General features: G+C 41.7%; 1 protein-coding gene across 6 annotated transcripts in view; it reads left to right on the top strand.

Moving 5' to 3' along the window:
• Nucleotides 1-21,580, top strand: part of Sema5a (semaphorin 5A) — a 470,503-nt gene that overhangs the window by 376,620 nt on the left and 72,303 nt on the right. For all 6 annotated transcript variants that reach the window (XM_060380391.1, XM_060380386.1, XM_060380389.1 and 3 more), the window contains 3 exons: nt 2,847-2,964; nt 13,036-13,217; nt 15,753-15,896. In XM_060380391.1, the coding sequence (XP_060236374.1) occupies nt 2,847-2,964; nt 13,036-13,217; nt 15,753-15,896 (444 nt within the window). The remainder of the gene's footprint in view (nt 1-2,846; nt 2,965-13,035; nt 13,218-15,752; nt 15,897-21,580) is intronic.

Below are 21,580 nucleotides of genomic sequence, written 5' to 3'. Positions count from 1 at the left end.
TTAGGAAAAGGCACAGGCTTGATGTTCATGGGATGTGTAGCACGCCCAGTTTGAGAGGTGTCTCACTAAAGATGGTATCATATTATACACCCACAATCCCTAGGACTGATTACTTCAGTATCATGAAGTGAGCCACCACTTAATCATAGAACTACCTCCAGCAATAGCAACACATATCGGTCCATGTACACAGTAAAAACAAAGAAAATGTGTGCACATCATCACTGTGGTCTCCCTGTCTTACACAGTGCCGAGACCTCGTCTCTGCACCTCTGAATTATAAGTGATTCTCTGCCTATTGCAGTGAACTATTTTCTGCCTATTGCAGTGAATTGTTTCAGCGCAGTCGCATTATCGTGACACTGGTAAAGGCGGCATATAGGATTTTAGGAGCAGTCAAGCGCACTAAAAATATTCCACAGGTGAAATGGACTCCTATGGGCTCTGAGTTTCCCTTAGTATTGCTTTAGCTAGCCAACAGTTTAGGAGTCTTCTTCCTGTTTCATAAAGACAGCATGATGTTAGTCTAAACAGAAATCTACATAATTGGTGTGTCCTAACCAGTCAGCAAGGTAGCTTTATTTGTTAGTGGAGAAGCACAACTGAAAGGCCTTGCTAAGAATACTTGTCCCTGTCTGGTAGCTACTCTACAGGCCTCCTACTATTGAGTGTCAGGTGCACAGTTGTGCAAACTGTTCAATGGAACACCTGGGCTGCAGCCACATCTTTGGCTCCAAGACTGTCAACAGCAGCAGTGCCTGAGCTACTCCCTAAGATTTTGTTGCTGTTTATTTACTGAACTCATGATTTTAAGAATATAACAATTCCCCGTGTGCTGATAAAACATCCTACATATAAAACCATTATGAACTTGGGACTCATTCTGACCCTGAATGGTCATCAGGATGTGACAAGGAACAAGGGCTCAGGTTCTCTGGGTATGTGATCATAGGAGTGATAGCAGAGATGGAGACTTTGTAGCAGGTAGCAGGAAATAAGAATTCAATACAACGTGATTCACTTTCTTTCCTGATGAAGTGTTGCTGTCCATTAATCCAGGTTCTGCTGAGATGGCATTGCTCATGAGTGATCTTTTCTTACTCCATGCACGTTCCCTTGAAAGTTGGGTTCCAAGCCACCTGTGTTCCGCATGCAAGTCAAAAATCAAACATGCTACATGGTAGTGCTGGACATGGTAGTGTTTGCCTCTGTCTCAGGACCTGGAATGCTGAGGCAGTAGGACATCCATTCAAGATCAGACTTGGCTACATGCAGACAACCTGTCACTTAAAATGCAATGGGTTAGGGTAGTCTTCGCTAAAGTGAAGAGAAACTGACAGGCCCATAGATTGCTGTTACACAGCTGCATCCATTGTACCAGACTCTACTCCATGTAATACAGTCTTCACCAGACACTTTGTCTGTCTGAACAAGTAAAGAGACTCAATTGTGAATGAACAGTAAGCTCTCTTCTTGGCAATTTGTTTGGCCTTTGAAGTGGTCTTTAATGGGCCTCAATAGTCCTCAATAGTCGTCAGGCTTGGGATACTAGCCTTTGTTGCTCCAAACTCCAGTATCTCATCCACCAGAGCTCCTTTCAAGTGAGTCTTTGACAAAATCATATGTCTTTTCTGATATGTAGCAAGAAAGAATAAAGACTTGTGGGAAACATTGTGTTTCATTGTGTTCAACACTAGGATGCTATTTTCATAACTGACAGAATTATTTTTAAGTACTACTTCTGTAGTTTTCTTGGCCTGGTTACAATTCTAAATTTGATAACTGTGCTGAAGTATATTAAATATTAATATTTCATTTTATAATAGCAAATGTTTAAATCTAAGGGACAAAATTATTGTCAGGAAAGCAGATAAAATAATACTAATATTTAGTTTTACTCATGTTTTTCACAGTGGTGGTGTGATTTTTTTTCTAATCAAGTACCTTAAACTCATTGATTTTCTTAAATCTTTCTTCTTTATTATATTCTTACTGAGTTTAAGAATAAAGAAATAATTTTATGGTAAACATGGCCATATCCACTGGAAAATCTTCTTTTTCATATGGCCTCATTAAGAGACCCAACTTCCAAAAATATTAAGTCATATTCCTTGGTTTGGTGTAGAGCGAGAGGAAATTATAAGCATGTGAACTTTCTATTGAGTGGGCATTTGTGTTTGGATAGCAGTTGTAATTTTTAAAGAATAATGGAATGTTAAAAGCAACCAGAGACCTGAGCATTACAGAAAGACAGAGCTGTTATTTCAGGCAGGGTTTTGGAGTCCAAAACCTTCACTTTAATACAGAATTTTGTTTTAGCTCTCCAGGTAGCTTTGCAAGCAAGCAGGCTTGAGCGGAGGAAAGAGTCTGTTCAATGTCTCCCCTTTCAGAAGCTGGATTTTACCTAGTGGTCATGTTACTTTAATAAAAACATAAAAAGAAACTTGAGCCCTTTGAATGGTTCTCTAGGTGTAGTTCTGCTGTAGTCACCCATGATTGTGGAAATGGGGTCAAAGGAGGAACAGATCCCAAGGTGAGATGCATGCTGGGTGTGTCATTCTATCAATGAGGAATGAGTCCCTGGCCCTTCTTGGGAGCTACAAGCATAAATGTGCTACTTTGAGGTAGTTCAATACAGAGTCACTCCCAGATCTAGTCAGTCTATCACAGCGAGGTAATGTCAACACAGGAAGCAATGGTCTTTTAGTCTTCCTCCGAGCCCCTGCCTCATCTAGGTCTGTTTCATAAGTTACACTTGAAAGATCTCCATTCCCAGAAACTTCCTGTGGCTATTTTCCTACAGTAAATGAAGTGCACAGTCAGTGTGTTTTCATGTGTGCTTTCAGTGCCTGCATTGGCGCTCAAGACCCCTACTGTGGCTGGGATGTGGTGATGAAGAAATGTACAAGCCTGGAGGAGAGTCTGAGCATGACACAGTGGGAGCAGAGCATCTCTACCTGCCCGGTATGTGCCCGCCCTGTCCAACTTCCAATCCTATTGTCCATGGGAGGCAGACACACATGGCTTACCATTCAAAGTGGAGCCATTGTTGCAACCTCCTCCCCCACAAAAAAAAATGTGCTTTTTGAACTTGTTCTACCCCTGGCTTGCAGGAAGGCCACACAGGATGTTCTCACCTGCTTTCCATTGATTTGGGATACTTAAGATTCAACAGCCCTGTTGAGTATAAGATCATGGTTTTTAGAGTTTTTACTATGTATTTATAAAGAGTTTGGTGTGAAGTCTTATCCCTGTTACACTAATAAAATGTGCACTTCCACACTCATTCATTTCCCTTGGGGGCTATAATTCCAGAAGCTGACATAAGCAAAGGTTTGAAGAATAAGTTAAAGGATATTACTGTGTCACCATGTAGAGCAGATTCATAGGCTTGGTCAGGGTCACAGGAAGGCCTGGAAGAAGCAGCGGTGTGTGAACTCCCATGTGGGATTCTGAGGAATGAAGAGAAACTGGCCTGTATTTACAGCCAGACCTTGAATCCAAGAAAAGCAAATCTCTCTGTTTGCCCAGCTCGTCTGCTTGGGTCCTCACTTGCAGAAAACAATTTTCCTTTATTTCTGTCTCGGGCAGCCACACATTCTTTCCTGTGCTCTAGCATATGAACAGAAACTGCCAACACTAATGTACATGATGTTCTGGGGTAGCTCATCACTTTGTGTTACCCAGCTGTCCATACCTGCCTGTTGCTTGTAAGCTCCTCTGCCACGCAAGGGCGGGCACAGGAACAGAAGCCACATGATTACTTTCTCTGAATATATTAGACATGTCTCAGGCTTCCGGGTTGTTGATGTAACTTCCAGAAGCTGCCCCTTCCAGATTTGAACCACGTGCTAATGAAGCATGTCGTTCAACTTGGAAGGAAATGGAGCAGAGTGAAACTTGGAAGGACAGCTTCCTTCCCAGATGTTGCTACGGGTGTTGAGTCCTTCACACGAAGAGCCCGTGTGGACGGCACTGCATCGAGGCACTCGGCGCTCACAGATGGAGTTAGCTTAGACCAGCGGTACCCAACCTGTGAGTTGCAGGCCCTTCGGAGTCAAATGAATCTTTCACAGGAGTTGTATATCAGATACGCATATTACGAGTCATAACAATAGCGAGTAAGTAGCAAGTACAGTTATGAAGTAGCAACAAAACTGACATTTTGGTTGGCATGGGGCGGGGCAGTCACCACAACATCAGGAACCATGTTAAGTGGTCACAGCATTAAGAATGTTGAGAACCACTGCTTAGACCCTTTGGCTTTGTAGTGCTAGGTGTTTGATTTTAAAAGGGAACTCCTCTAACATATCACGTAAAAATGGTTTTCAAAATACCACGAACTGAGGAACTCGTTCTCAGTGCCGAACATGTTAAGAGCACAAAGACAGTCACCTTAAACTAAGGCTGAGGATCGGGCTTGCTTCCATGTATGTGGACCTATCTGCATTGCCCACGTGGCATGCTGAGGTTGGCTACCCAGAGGCTATTTAAAGTGGGCTGGCTTTCCCCAGGGTCAGATGATTGTTCAAGGTTCCTGAATAAACTGCATTGAAAAAAAAAATTTTTTTGTAGAAGGTAAAAACGTAATGAACTGCATCCAAACTGTCGTTCTGTAGACACGGCCTCATAGACAGTCAGTGCATCCTCCTGCAGACTTTTGCCCTTGCATTTTTAATGGTTAAAAAGAAAAAGTGTAAGAAGCAGATAGCATAACTGCATTTTCTCTTTAATGGTAAGAACATTTCTCCTGCACTAATGGTACAGACGTGAGCATCTAGGCTGAGATGACTATGTGAAGGGAAATTCACCCCCATGTGTTTGCTTTATAAGAGATGGCCATCTTGGATATTCTGCAATAAAAATATGAAAGGGAAGGATCCAATGTTTGAGACTTGACCAAAGAGTCATCACCTGTGCTTTCTCAGACTAAAGAGGAAACAGATTCTGTTAAGTTCTCAGGGCAGCATGGGCATGCTGAGCTGCTTAATCATGGCTCTGAATGTGACCACAGGCCCCATGGCAAGTACACATACTGAAGACTGTTTTTCTAGATATTAGATGTGTCTTGTAGAGAACCTCCTCCTTTTACCCAATGGATTTGTTCACATCAAGTTATACTTTGGGCAAGTTAGGAATATTTTTCTAAAGCAGCCGTAATCTTACTTAGATTAAAATTTTTTTAGTTTAAAATGTCACTCTGTTATTTATTCTCTTGCTTGACTAAAATTAAAGATTTTATTCATTAGATAAATCTGTTGTATCCGTGTTTCTTGATTTTGATATAACATTGATTTTAAAGGGTGTGGCTTATATGTTGCTGTCCCTGCAATATAGTCTCTCTGCTTGTATTTTCCATACTTAGACCAAACCCCAGGAGTTGACATTTGCCAGGTCAGTGCTATGTTACCAGCGTATGTCTGACCTTGTAGGTGCAGTGTTGAATGGGTTCTAAGTACCAACTGGTTTTAGGCATAATAAATGCCAAAAGCATTTTGCAATCAGTTAACAGTCCTCATTTCTTTGAAGGATGTTTACCTACATCTTTATACAAAGCAAGTGGAACTTGCTGAGGCCTTTGAAGGAAAGCAGCTATTTCATAATTTATGTAAAAATGTGTTTGAAAGAAAAAGAAGTGATTTTGTTTCATTTGAGTTCATTTAGTCAAAGTCATGTTGAGAGGAAGTGACACCCCAGACACATTTATGTGGACCCACCAAAAAGGTACATCTCCAAACCCCTAGTTCTGGGACTGGAGAGGTGGTTCAGCAAAGAATATACACTGCTCTTGCAGAGGAGCCAAGTTTGGTTTCCAACACACACAATTAGGAGACTCACAACTTCTTACTTCACCTCCTGACCCATATAGGCACCTGCCCTTCCCCACACAGAGCTATACACATATACAAATAATTAAAACTAATACAGATAAATCTTTTTCTTAAAAGACTCTGGGTCTGTGACATGGCAGCTGAGTTTCCTAGCATGGATGTTCAACTTCACACACTACATATGATTTACAGCTGTTTTAGTTTGCTTGTGATGCTATAGGAGAATATCCAAGACTGGGTAATTTAAAAAGCACAGAAATTTATTACCCCAAAAAACATAAAATGTCAAGGTACCAGCTTGAGCTCTGGTGAGAATTTTCTGTTGAACCCCCCCCCCCCAAGCCATGGGAGAAAATAAGAGAGCAAATGGAGCAAGGGCCACATGGTAACCCTCTAGAAAAATAATTAAGACATCCACCAAAGAGGATCCTTTATGGCTGATCATTAAATGCTGTCACCATAGCAACACTTGAATTTTGAAACAGGTACCTCAAACCATAACAGTAGTTCGCCAGGGCTTCATTCTAGAAAAAAAAAAATCAAGCATACCTTTTTCCATTAAAGAGGACCAGTTTTAAAATGTCCACACATTTTTACTCCGGAAGACTGTAAAATACTTTATTGAATATATTTATAGAATATCCTATTTTCTTAAAAGTTATAATTAAAAACATTTCTCTCCAGTTAAGAAAATTTAAAAAAGAAAAGAAAGGAAAATTGTGGTGCTTAAGGAACTAACATACTTAAACTGACATATTTACACCAAGGTCAGTTACATGTCTTTGTCTAAGTTCTAATGTTGTGAACCAAAAGTTGTGCAGTCTTAGGAATCTACCGGGGCTTCACTTATCCACGAACACTGTTTATGTCCTTTTGAAGGATGTGCACTGTATTATGTAATACAACAGACTTTGTTTCACAACATGCCCTGTAAGAACCAGCAAAACAGGTGGACCATCTTAGTGTCTTCTGATGACGGTTCTTCTCAGGATCCTGCATAACTAGGAGCTTTAGATAAAAAAGGTATTTAGGCAGTGACCAAAACCAATGCCTACATTTAGATGGCAACCGCTGAAGTTCTGATGTGTTTTTCCAGAGGTATATAACCATTAGGAGAAAAGCCAGCTTTCTATCTAGAGTGTCTTGCAGGCTCTGGCTACAGGAATATGACTTCCCAGACCTCTGTGTCTTCTCAAATAATAGAAGGAATAATGACCCAACACTGCCTATTGCATTCAGAGAACAGATAAAACATTGTTTCTTTTCACAATAAAATTTCTGTGTGGTGTTTGTGTGTGTGTGAAAGAGTGAGAGGAAAAGAAGGAGAGTCTCTGGGAATTGTTCCTGTTTTTACTTTTAGCTTAGCTTTTTGGGACAGGCCCCCCATCTCAACCAAGAGTAGGCTAGAAGGCACTCCTGACTAATACTCTTTTTAGGTTGTGACCCACAGCACAGGACCCAGCAACTCCTTCACAGCTTTCATTACCCCAGGATGTTGACATCTCTGGTGTTGCTGAGGAGGGATGATCCGTAAGCACCATTCTGGCTCTAGGGGCTGTGGTGTTGTCTCTGAACGTGTTGCTTACCAGCTGGCCCGTGGGCTGTTTAATATCCATGGTGATTTCTAGGGATGGGAACTATTGCTTCATTTTGTTGATGAGCTAACTGGGACTCACAAGCACTAAATAAAGATTGCCCCATTCATTAGTCCACTACAAGCCACACAGGACAGCGGCTTAGTCCTGTGCAAAGCTTCATCTTTCCTCACAACTCGTCTGTAGAGATAAGCTTAGGATGGATATTAAATTGATGTCACAACATCAGGCCAAACTTCCTGGGGAGCTTATCCAATATCCTGCTTCATGCTGACACTGGATACAGATATGAAAGGCTTTGAAAATAAAGGAAGATCTAGTAATTCTGAGAAAACATGTCCAGATAAAAATTTAAGACTTCACTTCAGCCATAAAATGACAATAGTTGGAGGGACTTGAGAGGCGGCTTGGTGCTCAAAGTTCTTGCTACTTTGTTCATGACTACCTGTGACTGCATTTCCAAATGATCCAATGCCTGCTTCTGGCCTCTGTGGAGACCCAGACACATAGAACATTTCCTTACATGGACATGCAAAATGCACACACACACACACTAATAAAAAACAAAAAAACACAAAGAATAATAGCCAAATATAAGAAAAATATAAAGATGTCCAGGGACCTATGCACTCAAATTAATGTGTATACATCCTGGGTCAGTGGAGAGCTAGTGAATGAATGAACCCATGTGAAAAAAAATTACTCTTAGTTATAAAACATGGATCCTCTTTAGCTAACCCTTGATAATTCACTATTTCCTGAGTGTTGGAAAAGGCAAAGTGGGGTGAAACTGGCTCTTGGAAGCCTCTTGCAGGGAAACATGTAAGAGAACCATAATACAGAGGGGCAGCTGAGAACTCTTCACAGGTTCCTGAACCAGTTGGTTTGCACTGGTTGTTGAGTGGTCTGCAGACATAGATAGCTTGGGATGTGGTGAGGATTCAAGGAAGTGACACATTGAATCCCGCACAGTAGCCATGCACTGCTGGTGTGGGGGGCATGGTTTACTCTGGTTTTGTATTTGATAGCATAAAGCATGTATATCAAGAAGAAAGTCAGTTGGGAGAAAACTTTGGACAGTTTATTTTATAGTGCTTTCTTTCATTTTATTTTTCTCAGTTCCTGGGTAGGACTCAGGTCTTGTCTATGCTAGCCAAGTATCCACTCACTGTGCCAGTTGCTAGCCTTTATTCCACGCATTGTTTCAAGGGAAATTCTGAAAAATTTAAAGTACCTCAATTTCAAACTTGAAGGCCCAGGATGCACACCATTATTCCTAGGCCTATTTTCTAGACAGATCTTCAATCTAAGATACTCAAGATCCAACCAGGCATGTGGCTGAATGCTGTACAGGGAGCTTACTCACTGCTCTCATGCCTCCCTGAGGCTTGCAAGTTCTTCTAGGCTCCAGAATGTAATGTAACAAACTTCAACAGCCCTGGATTGAAGGTTCTGCCTCTCCTCTCTGCAGCTTCCTCACTGCCATACAGAACTGAAGCCACCTTCTTTCCTTGTAGATTAGTCACTGTAGCTACATTCTATCTTGTGTGTGTTCTGACCAGTGTCTGCCCAATGCATCTCCTTCAACTGTTTTATGAAAACAGTTATTCTGCTACATTGGTCTTTACGAACTGGCACATATCAGGTAACCCCTCCTCCTGTGCCATTATTATTAATTCATCTTTTCTATATATATATATATATATATATATATATATATATATATATATATTCAGGAAGGAAAGTCTAACAAAAATCTCTCTGCCCAAAGCCTTCATTTCAAGCCAGGCCCACAGAAAGAACAGAGAATGACTAGAGTCCTGAATCTTGTTAGGAAATGAAGGGGATGGTTGCCAGGGACAACTAGAAATACCTAGGGACATTTTAGGATGTCATAAAAGGTGAATGTTACATTACATTCCACCTTCACATGGAAGTGCTCAAACCAGGAGGGATTTAAAAAGCAGAAACATTTTTCTCCCTTATCTGGAGAGAAATAATTTTTATAGATGCCCTTACACTCTCTTGTTAGGTCATTCACAAGAATTAGGTCCTGTGTTTACCCTAAAAGCAAGCACTGACCAAGGTCACAAGGAGTCCATGTGTGTCGTTTACCTTTTCATTGCAGTGACAAAATAACTGTGAAAGCAAACTTGAAAGGAAACAAATTTATTGTACCCCATGGTTTCAGCCCTCGGTCACTGCATCCATTGATCCTGGGCCTGAGGCAAGGCTAGCCGTGATGGCAGAAAGCATATGGCATGATCAGCCTCCTGGTATGTTCAAACTTTTAGCAGCATGTGATTGCTAATCTGGAAGTCAGCAAGCTGAAAGAAGACAGGGGTCCAGGGATAAGACCACCCCCTGTGATCTGCTGAATGTAACCATAGTAATGAATTCTGCAAGAAAGAAGGTGGCTTCATCCTGTCTGGCAGTGAGGAAGCTGCTTACAGAAGAGGCAGCATCTTCAGTAAGCCCTACCTCCATATAGTCCATTGAGTGGTAAACTTGATGCAGTAGTCTATTCATAATGGGGTTGCCCTCGTGGCCCAGTCACTTCTTAACAGTAGAACATTCTAGGAACCAGCTTTTAACCTGTGAGTTCTTGGAACATTATATTCAAACCATGACTCCTGTAGACCAGCTAGGATCCATCCTTAGCCTTGGGCTTGAGTGAAAACTTCTGTCCTAGCCAATGTTGGGCAATAATTTGTATGAGAAGTACCAAATCTGTCTTATTCATAATGTTTCTTATATAAAACCTGCCTCCTCTGGCACTCATATCCACTGCTCTTTGAATTACAAAACTGAGAATCTCACGTCCCCTACAGAATGAGAGATGCCTTTTGGGGAAGTGCTTGGCTGCACTGCAGGTGATTTCCTTCTCCATTTTCTTTTCTTCCTCCTGCTACATTTTATTTCTTCTTGGCCTTGTGACATTAGTTTTTGCTGTATAGATGACCACGTCATTGCTCTACCTTTGTATTTTCAAGGAGAAACACAATGAACATTAACTTGGAAAGAACTTTCTTTGCCCCTGATCTTCTAATTATTCTCCAACCATCTCTTCTCCTCAAAGTTCTGATTAATATTTAGAGGATCCAGAAATCTTTAATTAATAAATAAGTCATACTTAATCCTTATATCCTTTTCTCCTTCACTGAGAAGTGAGAAGTATACAAGTGACCAGCTGTATCCAGGAGCTCAGTTTCTTCACCAGCTCTCTTTGCTAAGGCTTTCCCTTCCTTGGTGTTCACTGTTCAACCTCCCACCCCACCTGTCCTGGATTTAGCTGATGACTGTCATGGCAGGTGGGGGCAGCCTTGGGTGTCTCCCCCTTGCTCTTTTTCAGTAAAGGGCTGTTTCTGCCAGGATCTCATGATTCCATGACTAAGGCTATGCATGGCAGTGCTTGTCTAGCTCCCACTCTTACTGGTTCCAGCAGTCTTACCCACCTTCCCACCCGGGGGGCCTAGGATTACTGAAGCTCCTTGCACAGCTGGTCCCTGGGATCCACAGCAAGTCTTGATATTTCCCTAATGCTCTCTCGTCTCATTGCCTCCCTGTACAATCCTACAGACTATCATTCTGTTTGCCTGGCAGGGTCATGACAAGCTCATACATGTATTCTTCAGTGTGATGCTCCGCCTACCACATAGCTATATGACTTACCGAGTTTTTATTTGTTTGTAGTCTTGCATTTCCTTAAACTAGAAGTAACATTTTGGAGGCTTCTGGTTCCATCTCCCACAACAGGACTAGGTCAGCATCTAATAAACAAGGAAATAAACCTGTCCACGATGAAGTGCTATATTATATAAAATGTTTTAGTGGGGGTAATTTATTAAACTACCTGAATGTCAGTGCTCTGTGTATCACTGGAGCTTTTCAAGTTATCTTGATTCATGCATTTGCTTAGATTCACACTGTTTGGGTCTCTGCATCAAATTTGAAGATCTGTGACACATTGTTTTCATATATAGTTGGTTTTACTAAAAGGGCCTGGCACCTGTCTGTCACACAGAGCAGCTGTAGACCCCCACCAAGCATCATGCAGGTCTGAGCTCTGCAGTCCTTTCTTCCACAGTTTATCTGGTCACCAATAGCTCAGTGGGCAGTCGTTCTCTTTCTGAACAATGATAGCCAGTGGTATAATCCTTCCCATGATTTTTTAAATTATACAATATTTTCAATGCGAAAATGCCTGCCACAGCAGTAGCTGGCCTTTATCTTCTTATCTATGGTAAGAATTTCTGTCCCAGATTCCTTTTCCCAGAAAATCCTTCTAGCCAGGTCTGTGGACACTTGAGAACAGTGCTTAGCGAAATGGTGGATAAAAAATGCTGTTCCTTCTGGGACTGGTGCCTTTCTCATAATGACTGGCTGAGAAGACAGATGAGTCTTAGAAAATTTGGTGAAGGTCTGAGGATGAGTAAACTGTGGATTTTCTGTTTGCATTCTCTGGCTCCAGACTGTCTTCATAGTAAAAAGAGGCTGGAATTTTAGTCCCATTTGTTCCTTTTTAAAAGGAAGACCTTGGGCAGGGAACTTAACCTTTGGCCCCAGGAGTCTCTCTTCTCAAGAGATCTCTTATCATATGTATCATAAAGCTGCTCCCTCTTTAATATTCAAGCACTGATGTCCCAACCACACCAAAACCCATCACCACATGCAAGGTGAGGCCAGAGCCCAGCATTTTGCCTTCAGTGACCTGCAGAAGTCTCTGAGACTATGCACTCAGCTCTCTGTCAATATCACTGTCTTGCATCCCTTGTTCTCCACTACCACCCAGTGACTATAAAGCATCCTGTAGTGACATGCTCTGACAGGGAACAGCCCAGCCTTGGGAACTACCAATGCATTTATTTCTCTGGCATTACCCAGGCTATCCTTGGCATCAAGCATCCTGTCTAGCTCCTTTACTGGTCCCTTTCCACTCTGTACAACTCAACACTAGCAAGCTTGTTGTCCACCCCCAGCAGCACAGCCCTGCGATTCCCTTAGTAGCTAGAACATACAAACATAAGCACATGCCAAGCCCTCTGGCAAGCATACAAACTCCAGGTGCTCACAGCATAGCTTTGGCAAGAATAAGCCTGAGGACTGTAGAAATCCGATTGCTTGGGAGCCACTAAGATGGGCTTGGCATCAACATTGTCCCTTGGAGGTAACATGTGAACCAAACCAGGATAAATCCTTCTTGAATTTTTATGGTGTTTACGGTGTATAAAAAGATGCATTGGATTTGTTTGTGGGTTTCTCTTGAGTTTCCCATCTTGGTGGGCAGTTCTGCCAAAACCTCATTCCTAAGTCATTAACCTTTACTCTCCACTTCCTACTCTCTGCCTTCTTTCTCTTCCTCTCTCTCTGTTCTTCATTCCTTCCTCCTTTTCCTTCTCTTGCTCCCCCTCTCTCTTTCTCATAACCTCTAGCAGTGACCTATGCTGTAGGACTTTGGAATATTCCTATACACTGTGCCAATTTTAATTTTCTTAAAATTTTGAAGGAGTTATGACTGCCACTTGAGAGATATTTTGTTTTCATGCCATTTTGTTTGTTTGTTGTACAGCTTTCCCTTTCTGACACCAATGCTTCTATTTGCATTCCAGACCAGAAATCTCACCGTGGATGGGAGCTTTGGTCCGTGGTCTCCATGGACACCTTGTACACATACAGATGGCACTGCCGTGGGAACCTGCCTCTGCCGGTTGCGCTCCTGTGACAGCCCAGCTCCACAGTGTGGTGGCTGGCAGTGTGAGGGCCCTAGAATGGAGATCACCAACTGCTCCAGGTGTGTGCCTCAGATCTTTCTAATGTACAGTCTCATTTTATCTCAGAGCATTGAGATGTCTGGGCAATCATTCTTAACTCAAGTCATCCCTTTAGTAGATGAAGATGGCAGAAAGAGAGGGATACTGATACTTAATTATCACCTCATTTGTGGGAGAAAATTGAAAACTTCAAGTTAAGTTGTAAATTTAAATTGTTTATAAGCTCATCAGTGCATAAGAAAATAGTAAAATTTACTAAGTATAATTGACTTTTTTGATGGGAATGTCCATTACTTAAGATCATCCTAAAATATGTGACTGATAACCCCTAATTGTAGACTCTGACGCATTAGCAGGAATAAATCTTTGTTCTATGCTGTGGCAGATCAGAACTCAGCACACCCCAGCTCTCTGACCTCAGACCCTTAACTAAGGCAATCCAGATGTGGTGATCCACTGGTGTCATCCAGATGTGGTGATCCACTGAGGTCATCTGAGTTGCCCCATGTTCTTTTCTGACAGCACTTGCCTGTCCTACCTGCTTCCCCTGTAGACCATGGCACCAGGAGAGCTTCACGGGTCAATGTGTAAGCCCCTCCTCACTTGATTACTAATAGGTCATTTACTAAAATCTTACCTGCTTATCATAAACCTAAAATGAAGAAACAGTGAGGAAAGCCAATGACTGAAGATCAGAATGGGCAGTCGAATTGTGTGAGAGCTCAAGGCAGTCAAGGTAGTCAGAGCAGGGTATACAGACAGAAAAAGACAAGCCGTGTCCTTGTCAACAGCTTTCCTAGGGTGGGTTCAGTCCCCCCATAAAGTTTACAGAAGCCAAGGCAGACCACAAAGATAAGGTCATGTAATAAAACAGAAACCACAGGTGTGTCAGCATTGTATCTTGCTTCACATAACTTCTGTTCAGTGAGGTGAGTTTGTTGAGTGCCTGGCAGGAGCCTGACATAGGTTACTGGACTTGATTTGAAGATGACAATGACCAGCTGATGCTGTTTCATTACTCAGAGAGTGGAGTGCTGGGCTGCAGGTGTTCACCCCTAGAGCGTTAGTTCTCGCTGGAAAGTCACCTGAACAAGCTTACAGTGCAGCTCAATTCAGGCTAAAACCATAAGTAATTCAGCCTGTTTCAGTGATGCTGCAGAGGTGTAAGCAGATGACCGTGTGCTGACCCCATTGTCAAAGTCTCCCAAACTCTGTGTGATGACATCATGAGGCTCTGATTTTAAATATACTTAAATTTTAAATATATTTAAATTTTATACATTATATATATAATTATTTATTTTTTATATATTAGAAATATTATAAATTTCTCAGAAATTTTTATTTAAGTAAATAATTTGTTAATTATTTCAGCTTAGATATTTGAACCTATGTCTTTAGTGTTACCATTACATACTTTTGTGTTCTTAAAGAAAAGTATGAAGGGAAAAAATAAAGACAGGTGTGAAATGATCTTGTTCCAAACAAGAAAATCTGGTAGCTGAAGATACAAGGATGCCTGCAACAATGTCCACCCGATGAAAAATCAAAAGTTCTGAGACCGAAGAGATGGCTCCGGGGTTCATAGTACTGGCTGCTTTTCCTGAGGTCCTGAATTCAGTCCCCAGCAACCATCTTAAGATGGTCCACAACTGTGTATGTTGGTAGTCCCACACCATCGGATGCCCTCTTCCCGTGTGCAGACGAATATGTAGTCACAACAGAACTACATAGATAAACGGAGCTTAAAAACAAGTAGAAGTTCCATGCAAAATATGCACAGGACCTCAGGCCAAGCACTGCAGTGACTACTCTAATTCCCAAACGATAAAATACCTACAACCCATTGTCAATAGCACGGGAAGGCTTCTAAGGGAGATAGGTAAATTACACAGACTTTGAATAGATTGTCACTTTATGAAAAAAATTTACACTCCTGAAAAAATGTGTGTCAGTAGCAATCTCTTTTGTGAGTGACTTTTATTCCTTAATATGACTGTGTCATTTTGTATGTACAATAGCGTGGTTGCATAGAGATTTGTGTGATCCTGAATTAAGTACTCCCCCTTCATTTTCAAGAAAATTGTCTTGAAATGGTGAAGAAGGTTCCACTTGTCCTTAACACAAACACTGCCTGCAGGGCTGTGTGTACTCACTGCTCCTGGGTTTAATAGAATGTGCTGTGTGTGGCTTTGGATGTGTCCGTCTCAGGGGCACCGTTCACGTGTTACAACAGATGTGACAGGAGTCAGCTAAAATTGGGAATTTTATAAGTTTAGGATTCACTTCTACTACTTTGCAGAAAAATACCATTCTCATAATTTGAAATTTTCACAATTAAAGTTCTTTAACAGTTTCAGTCACATCAGATGCCAACTCTAAGGGAACTCAAAGCAGCCGAGGTTCCCAGTGTGCTTTGTCCAAAGGCTGTAGTTCCCTCCTCCCTGAGACCACGAAACAAAACAAAACAAAAATCCTGAGACAAAGACATTCGCAATAGATGCAGATGAGACTTGACTGAGCTGGCTGGACTGAGTATTGAATCACTTCTGCAGGAACGGAGGCTGGACTCCCTGGACCTCCTGGTCGCCATGCAGCACCTCCTGTGGCATCGGCTTCCAGGTGCGGCAGCGCTCCTGCAGCAACCCCACGCCCAGGCACGGAGGCCGCGTATGTGTGGGTCAGAACCGGGAGGAAAGGTAGGTGCTAGCTGTGTTCCTATGCCAGCACCTGCATGCTTCCTGCCATCCCAGGGCTGCGAGTTTCACTTTGGGAATCTAGCTTCCTTTATCTATGGCATTCCTCTCTGTTAAGCTAACCCGGACTTTATTTTTCTGAAATCCTTCCTTGTTGATCTAAGGTTCCCATGAAGAAGAGCCTCGTTCAGGTCCTGCTTTCCTGTATGTTTGAACTGGCCCAGGGAATCCATTCTCAAGTCACTTGAATGCTCAGGAACCACAGGCACCCATGTGCTGGGCTTCAGTGCACTCAGAAATCGAGCCTGCTGGAAAATGGTTGTTGAGTTTATTTCAGGTAGCTCTGTCTCAGAAACTACAAACGCCAGCAGGTCCTAGTGATAAGGGCAGGTAGAATAAAGAAGTTCCCATTAGGCTGGGGTGTAGGCAGGTGAGAACAAACTGGGGGGAGGCTGTACCTGTCTACCCGCTTATCTGTTGGTTACCCCTCTGAGCTGTACCAACCACAAAGGAAAATGCTTTCCATGGAGACTTTCATGGTTCAGTATTCCATCTATGCAAATAGACCTGAGACTTGGATCCAACAAGGTATTTTTATTATTTTGTTACAGAATTAACCATTTTGCTTTGCCGCCAGAATCTATTCCTTGTTCCTTTTCTCTCCCTTGCCTACTGAATGCATATTCCGCTCCATCACTATTGTGAATGAAAAGTTGTACGTGATGTTCACAGCACTTTTAGGACATATGCGTGTGTGCAGGTGACTTCCACAGGCACACATCTATTGAATGGTTACCAGTGCCTTTTAATGAAAAAAAAAAAAATAGAGGCTCCTACACAGGTTCAGGGAATCTCATAAAAACAGCATATGTCTACATGTGGTCATGGACTTTTAAAAGCAAAGAACCTGCTTGTTGATTTTTACATAGTTTTACAGAATATATTGAGTATTGAGAGTAACTAGGAAGACCATTCATCCATCCAGTTTCTTACTTACCAGTTAAGATTTCATCCTTTTGACTAAGGGTATAAGGAAGGCGACTGTCACACACAGGCAGGGCTTGTCATTTCCGAAGCAGTCCCAAGAGTCTTGTCCAGACTGTCTGCAGTACTCCATCTAACGCCAGCTGATAGGCAAGAAAGCCAAATTGAGAAGAAATCTTTCACTGTACGTTCCAAGGCTTGTAAGATTTTAAACTAGTTGGAAGGTTTGTAACAAAAGTTGTCACAGGTGCATCCTATTTGGGAGAAGTCACTTCTGGCTGTGCGAAAGCAGTCTGGAGTCCAGGTACTCCACAGACACCCTTCCCCAGGCTGAACACACAGGAAGCACAAGGCTGCATAACTCTGTGGCAAATACACTGCTCTGTCTCTGCCCTCGACTGTTCATAAAGCCATACTTTTAAAAAAGGATTTAAAAACAAGTGGCTACTGTGCCTTATGCCTAACACATTCTTTCATTACAGGAGACATGTTTTGAGGGGTTAGAGACAGGATTGTTTAATATAGAAAATTTTTACTTTAAGTAACAAAGAGCTGGATGATAAGAATGTAGACTTGTATGGTTTGTATAAACTGAAACATCTCTAGTGAATATGCCTTCTAGAGGACTACCAGGAATTTCAGATAAGCCAAATAACTGATGTATCTTGGTCTCTGAAAGCAAAAATATTCTTAGATTTCTTAGATCACCACATCAAAGAAAACTCATTGTGATTCTGGAAGTGGAGATATTTGATAATTTGATTAAGAGAAGGTACAGGACTCTAGGACCAGGCATATAAAATAATTTATTAAATGTTGTGATATTAAAGAGCATTAAATCAAAGAAGCCCAGAATGGCAACAACTAAATGAATTGATTTTCTCCCAAATTCAGTTAATGCCAGCAACATAGCTAATGATTTCGCAGAAAGGGTTTCAATGTATGACCTAATCCAGTAGGAGCTTAGCCTCAAGCACAATCTCCTGGGAATTTTCGCATCACTTATTTTTTGCTATAGAATGCATGAATAGTCTTTTATTTTTAATATTAATAACATTGCAATTGATTTCTTGAGCAGGAAGATCTTAATAGAGGCACCAATTTTCCAAACGTCACCAATAAGGTGAGATTGTACAGACATTCAACACTATCAAAATGCAACTGAGTTAGTTTCCTACTGCTTTGTCACTTTGGCTCCATCAACTAAAACAAAAACAACATACAATTACTGCCCCACTCTCTCAGTGGAACATCATGCCAAGCCCTTGACAACTGTGTCTTCCTAGTTTGGTTTCCATCTCTTCATAAACTGAATTTATGAACTAGTTACCATAGTCACAGGACACACCCTCATCTGGATACAGTTGCTTAGTAGGAAGGAAATCCTGGCCCTGCCCACACTACAGAGAAGGGGATGGTGGCATGATGGAGCAAGTCTCATTGGTGTCCCCTTGGATTCTGTCTATCACAGACCATCCTCTGTCCCCAAGTCACTCATACCTTACCATCTGCAGAAGGCCTTTCATCTATTTGCAGGGTTTCCAACATCATAACTCATTAAATTTTACCTCAAAAACTCAAAGCACCACCACCTAAATAGGATGTGTATTAGATGCTGTTTGCAGTAGCGCTTCTTGGTCTGTCAATCTCAATCCAAAAAGACAAGTTGCCTGTCATCAACATTCATGCTATACAGCAGTGGAAGTGGGCAACAAATGACAGCTATACACATTCCTGTTTTTAGAAAGTAAAAATGGGAGTCACTACAGTCTTTCTCCTAAGGAATCCTGCAGTGTAGCCAGGTGAGTTTGGGGAGTTACTTTTGACCTGGGCATACTTCTCCTTGGTCCTTGGATCAGCCTAGCATTTCATTAGCAGTTCCCATGTTCCTTTCCTTCTAAGTTGCTGAAATTGAGAAACTTTAAAGGACTTATGTAATCTCCTTGGGATTTGTTCTTCTAAACCAAAAGCATAGTCCCAGAACTTTTTCAGGCAGCTGATTCTCTGACTTACAGTCCTGCTGAGGTGGTTAGAATACAACTGGCATCTTGCTAGGCTTCCTGTGTGTGACTAAGAAGGTCCCTGAGTCACACCCTTCCTCTTGCATTCTAGTGGACTCTCTACATGCTCCCAGTCTGCCCTCATTCTTCACTTTTGCTGAGGCTTCCTCAAGAAGTTAAACAGGCGCGCACCAGTTTTTTCTGTCAGTGTCTGATGGTTTGTATAAGGATGACCCCTATACTCTCTTATATTTGAATGCTTAGTCACTAAGGAATGGAACTATTTTAAATGATTAGAAGGATTAGGAGGTGTGACTTTGTTAGAGCAAGTCTGTCACTGCCAGAGCCCGCTAGCAGAGTTGAACAGTTCTTGAGTTGGGAGTCAGGATTAAAATTAATAAACTAACACACAAGACACATGGGTCTTTTCTAAGAGGCTCCAGGACTTGACCAGCCAGCAGCAGCCTGACTTTATTGCAGAGAGCTTTTAAGCTAGAGTAAAAACAGCTCAGAACAATGGGTTAAATTTATAAGGGTAAAGCAAGAGGTGTGATCTTCACAAGCTATCCCACCTGCTGTCACAAACAAAAGGAGATGGACTTGCAAATTCTTCCCTGACTTCAGTGAAGGCCTGGTAAAAGCAGTTTTTCGGCTGAGATTTAAATCTCAAAGCAGCTGCCAGATCAATGGCTCCTGGCTCTTGACTTGTCACAGGGGGTGAACTTTGAGGAGTTGTTGTTGTTGTTTTCCTTTTAAATTTTTTAATTTATTATTTATTACAGTTTATTCACTTTGTATCCCAGCTGTTGCCCTCTCCCTCATCTGCTCCCAAACCCTCCCTCCCTCCCTCCCTCCCTCATCTTCTCCTATGCCCCTCCACTAGTCCACTGATAGGGAAGGTCCTCCACCCCTTCTATCTGACCCCTATCTAACCCAACCAAGGACCACACAAGGAGAAAACTTTGAGGTTTTAAAAGCCATGCCAGGTCCGGTGTCCCCATTCCCCTCCTCCTTACTCCTCTCACCTCTTTCTGCCTATAGATTAAGATGTAGCTTTCAGCTACTGCTCCAGTTTCTGACTGCATGCCACAATGCTCCCCACCATGATGATAAAAGACTAAACCTCTGAAACTGTGAGCAAGCCCCAATTAAGTTCTTTCTTCTGTAAGTTGCTTTGGTCTGTTCACAGCTACAGAACAACGGCTAAGACACAGCATTTCAGTGCTTAACAACTTTTTTTCTTCCTTTTTTTTTTTTTTTTTGCATTTTCCACCATTTACTCTTGTTATCCAAAATAGTTCAACTCTTCTTGCAAAAGAAAAATACTGGACACATACATCACATTTTTCTTCCTGTGGCTTTAGCCCACCCCCACCACACCAAAAGAGACCAAATTGTTTGTTTGTTTGTTTGTTTTGTTTTTTTTTAAAAGCCCAATGACAACAACAAAACAACTACGTGACACATTATATAAAGTGACACCAGGATACACTACAAAACAGGAGGTGTCATCTGCTCTGTGTCCAAAGGATTCTTCTCCATATCTTTATGAGGCAAGTAACCATCATCAAACATGCTGTGTGCTGTATCAGAAGAACTTCAACACATCAGATCTCACGAGATGATGAATGCAGTAGAAACTGGAACTTCCCTAGCAGTATTTTTCTTAAAATAACCACTGTCAAAGCAGCAACTCTTTGAAATCACAAGGTTATCTGACCAGACAACTATTTCTTAATTTTAGGGTTTTTGGCCATCGGCACCATCTGGACCTTGTTCTTTTAAGAGTGCACCCCTTATTTTTTTCTTTTTCAGTACTGTGAGCTGCAAGAAGCCAGTGGCACTTTAACACTTTGTTGTGAAATGTCCATATCTGTATAACTTCCTTCACACTTCTATGTCCTATTTCTCATATCACCATAGATGACAATCTTGGAAGCTTTGTAGCTTTCAGGAGCTACCTTCTACTAGGTGTATATTTAAAAAATTGTCCCATTTTCTTTTTACATTTTTATTATGTTAAAATATAAACAGTATATATTGGCCACTTAACCATTGTAAGTGAAGAATTCATTGATCATAATTAAACTCACATTTTGTGGGAAAAAAAATCACAACTCCCCATTTCCAAAGCTTTCTCATTACCACTTAACAATACTACTCCATACCATCACTCTCCAGGCTCCTGGAAACCCTGTTGACCACTCTGCTTATTAATTTACATATTCTGTGTATCTCATATAATTGCAAATCTGTAGCACCTGTCCTTTTGTGTCTGGTTTGCTTTACTTAACATAATGTTTTCAAGCTCCATCAACGCTGCGGCTAATATCAGAGCTGCATTCCCTTCTGAATGTATGACAGTATTCACTTGTCTGACTACAACTTTTGCTTATTCTGTTAGCAATCAGGGGACCCAGACCGTTTCTTCCCTTGCCTATTTAAACGGTGCTAGAAGGAACACTGGCTTGTTGACATTCCTGTTCCAATTATCTTGTGTAAATAACTGTGAGTGTGTGTGCTGCTTGTGTGTTCTGCTTTAGAAGGATGCCAAACTACTGCCCTTTGTGACTTCACCATTGTCTATTCCCACCAGAAAGCACAGAATTCCTGCTTCCCCTCATTCATGCCAATGCTTGTTACTGCTGGGTTGCGTGTGTAGCCATCCTGCTGGATGTGAAGAAGCAGTTTCTTGCTGTGGTT

The sequence above is a fragment of the Meriones unguiculatus genome, chromosome 3 (assembly GCF_030254825.1).
Source record: "Meriones unguiculatus strain TT.TT164.6M chromosome 3, Bangor_MerUng_6.1, whole genome shotgun sequence".
Classification (NCBI taxonomy): Eukaryota; Metazoa; Chordata; class Mammalia; order Rodentia; family Muridae; genus Meriones; species Meriones unguiculatus.
Note: the sequence above shows the minus strand (reverse complement) of the source record. Positions and strands in the feature narration are given on the sequence as shown.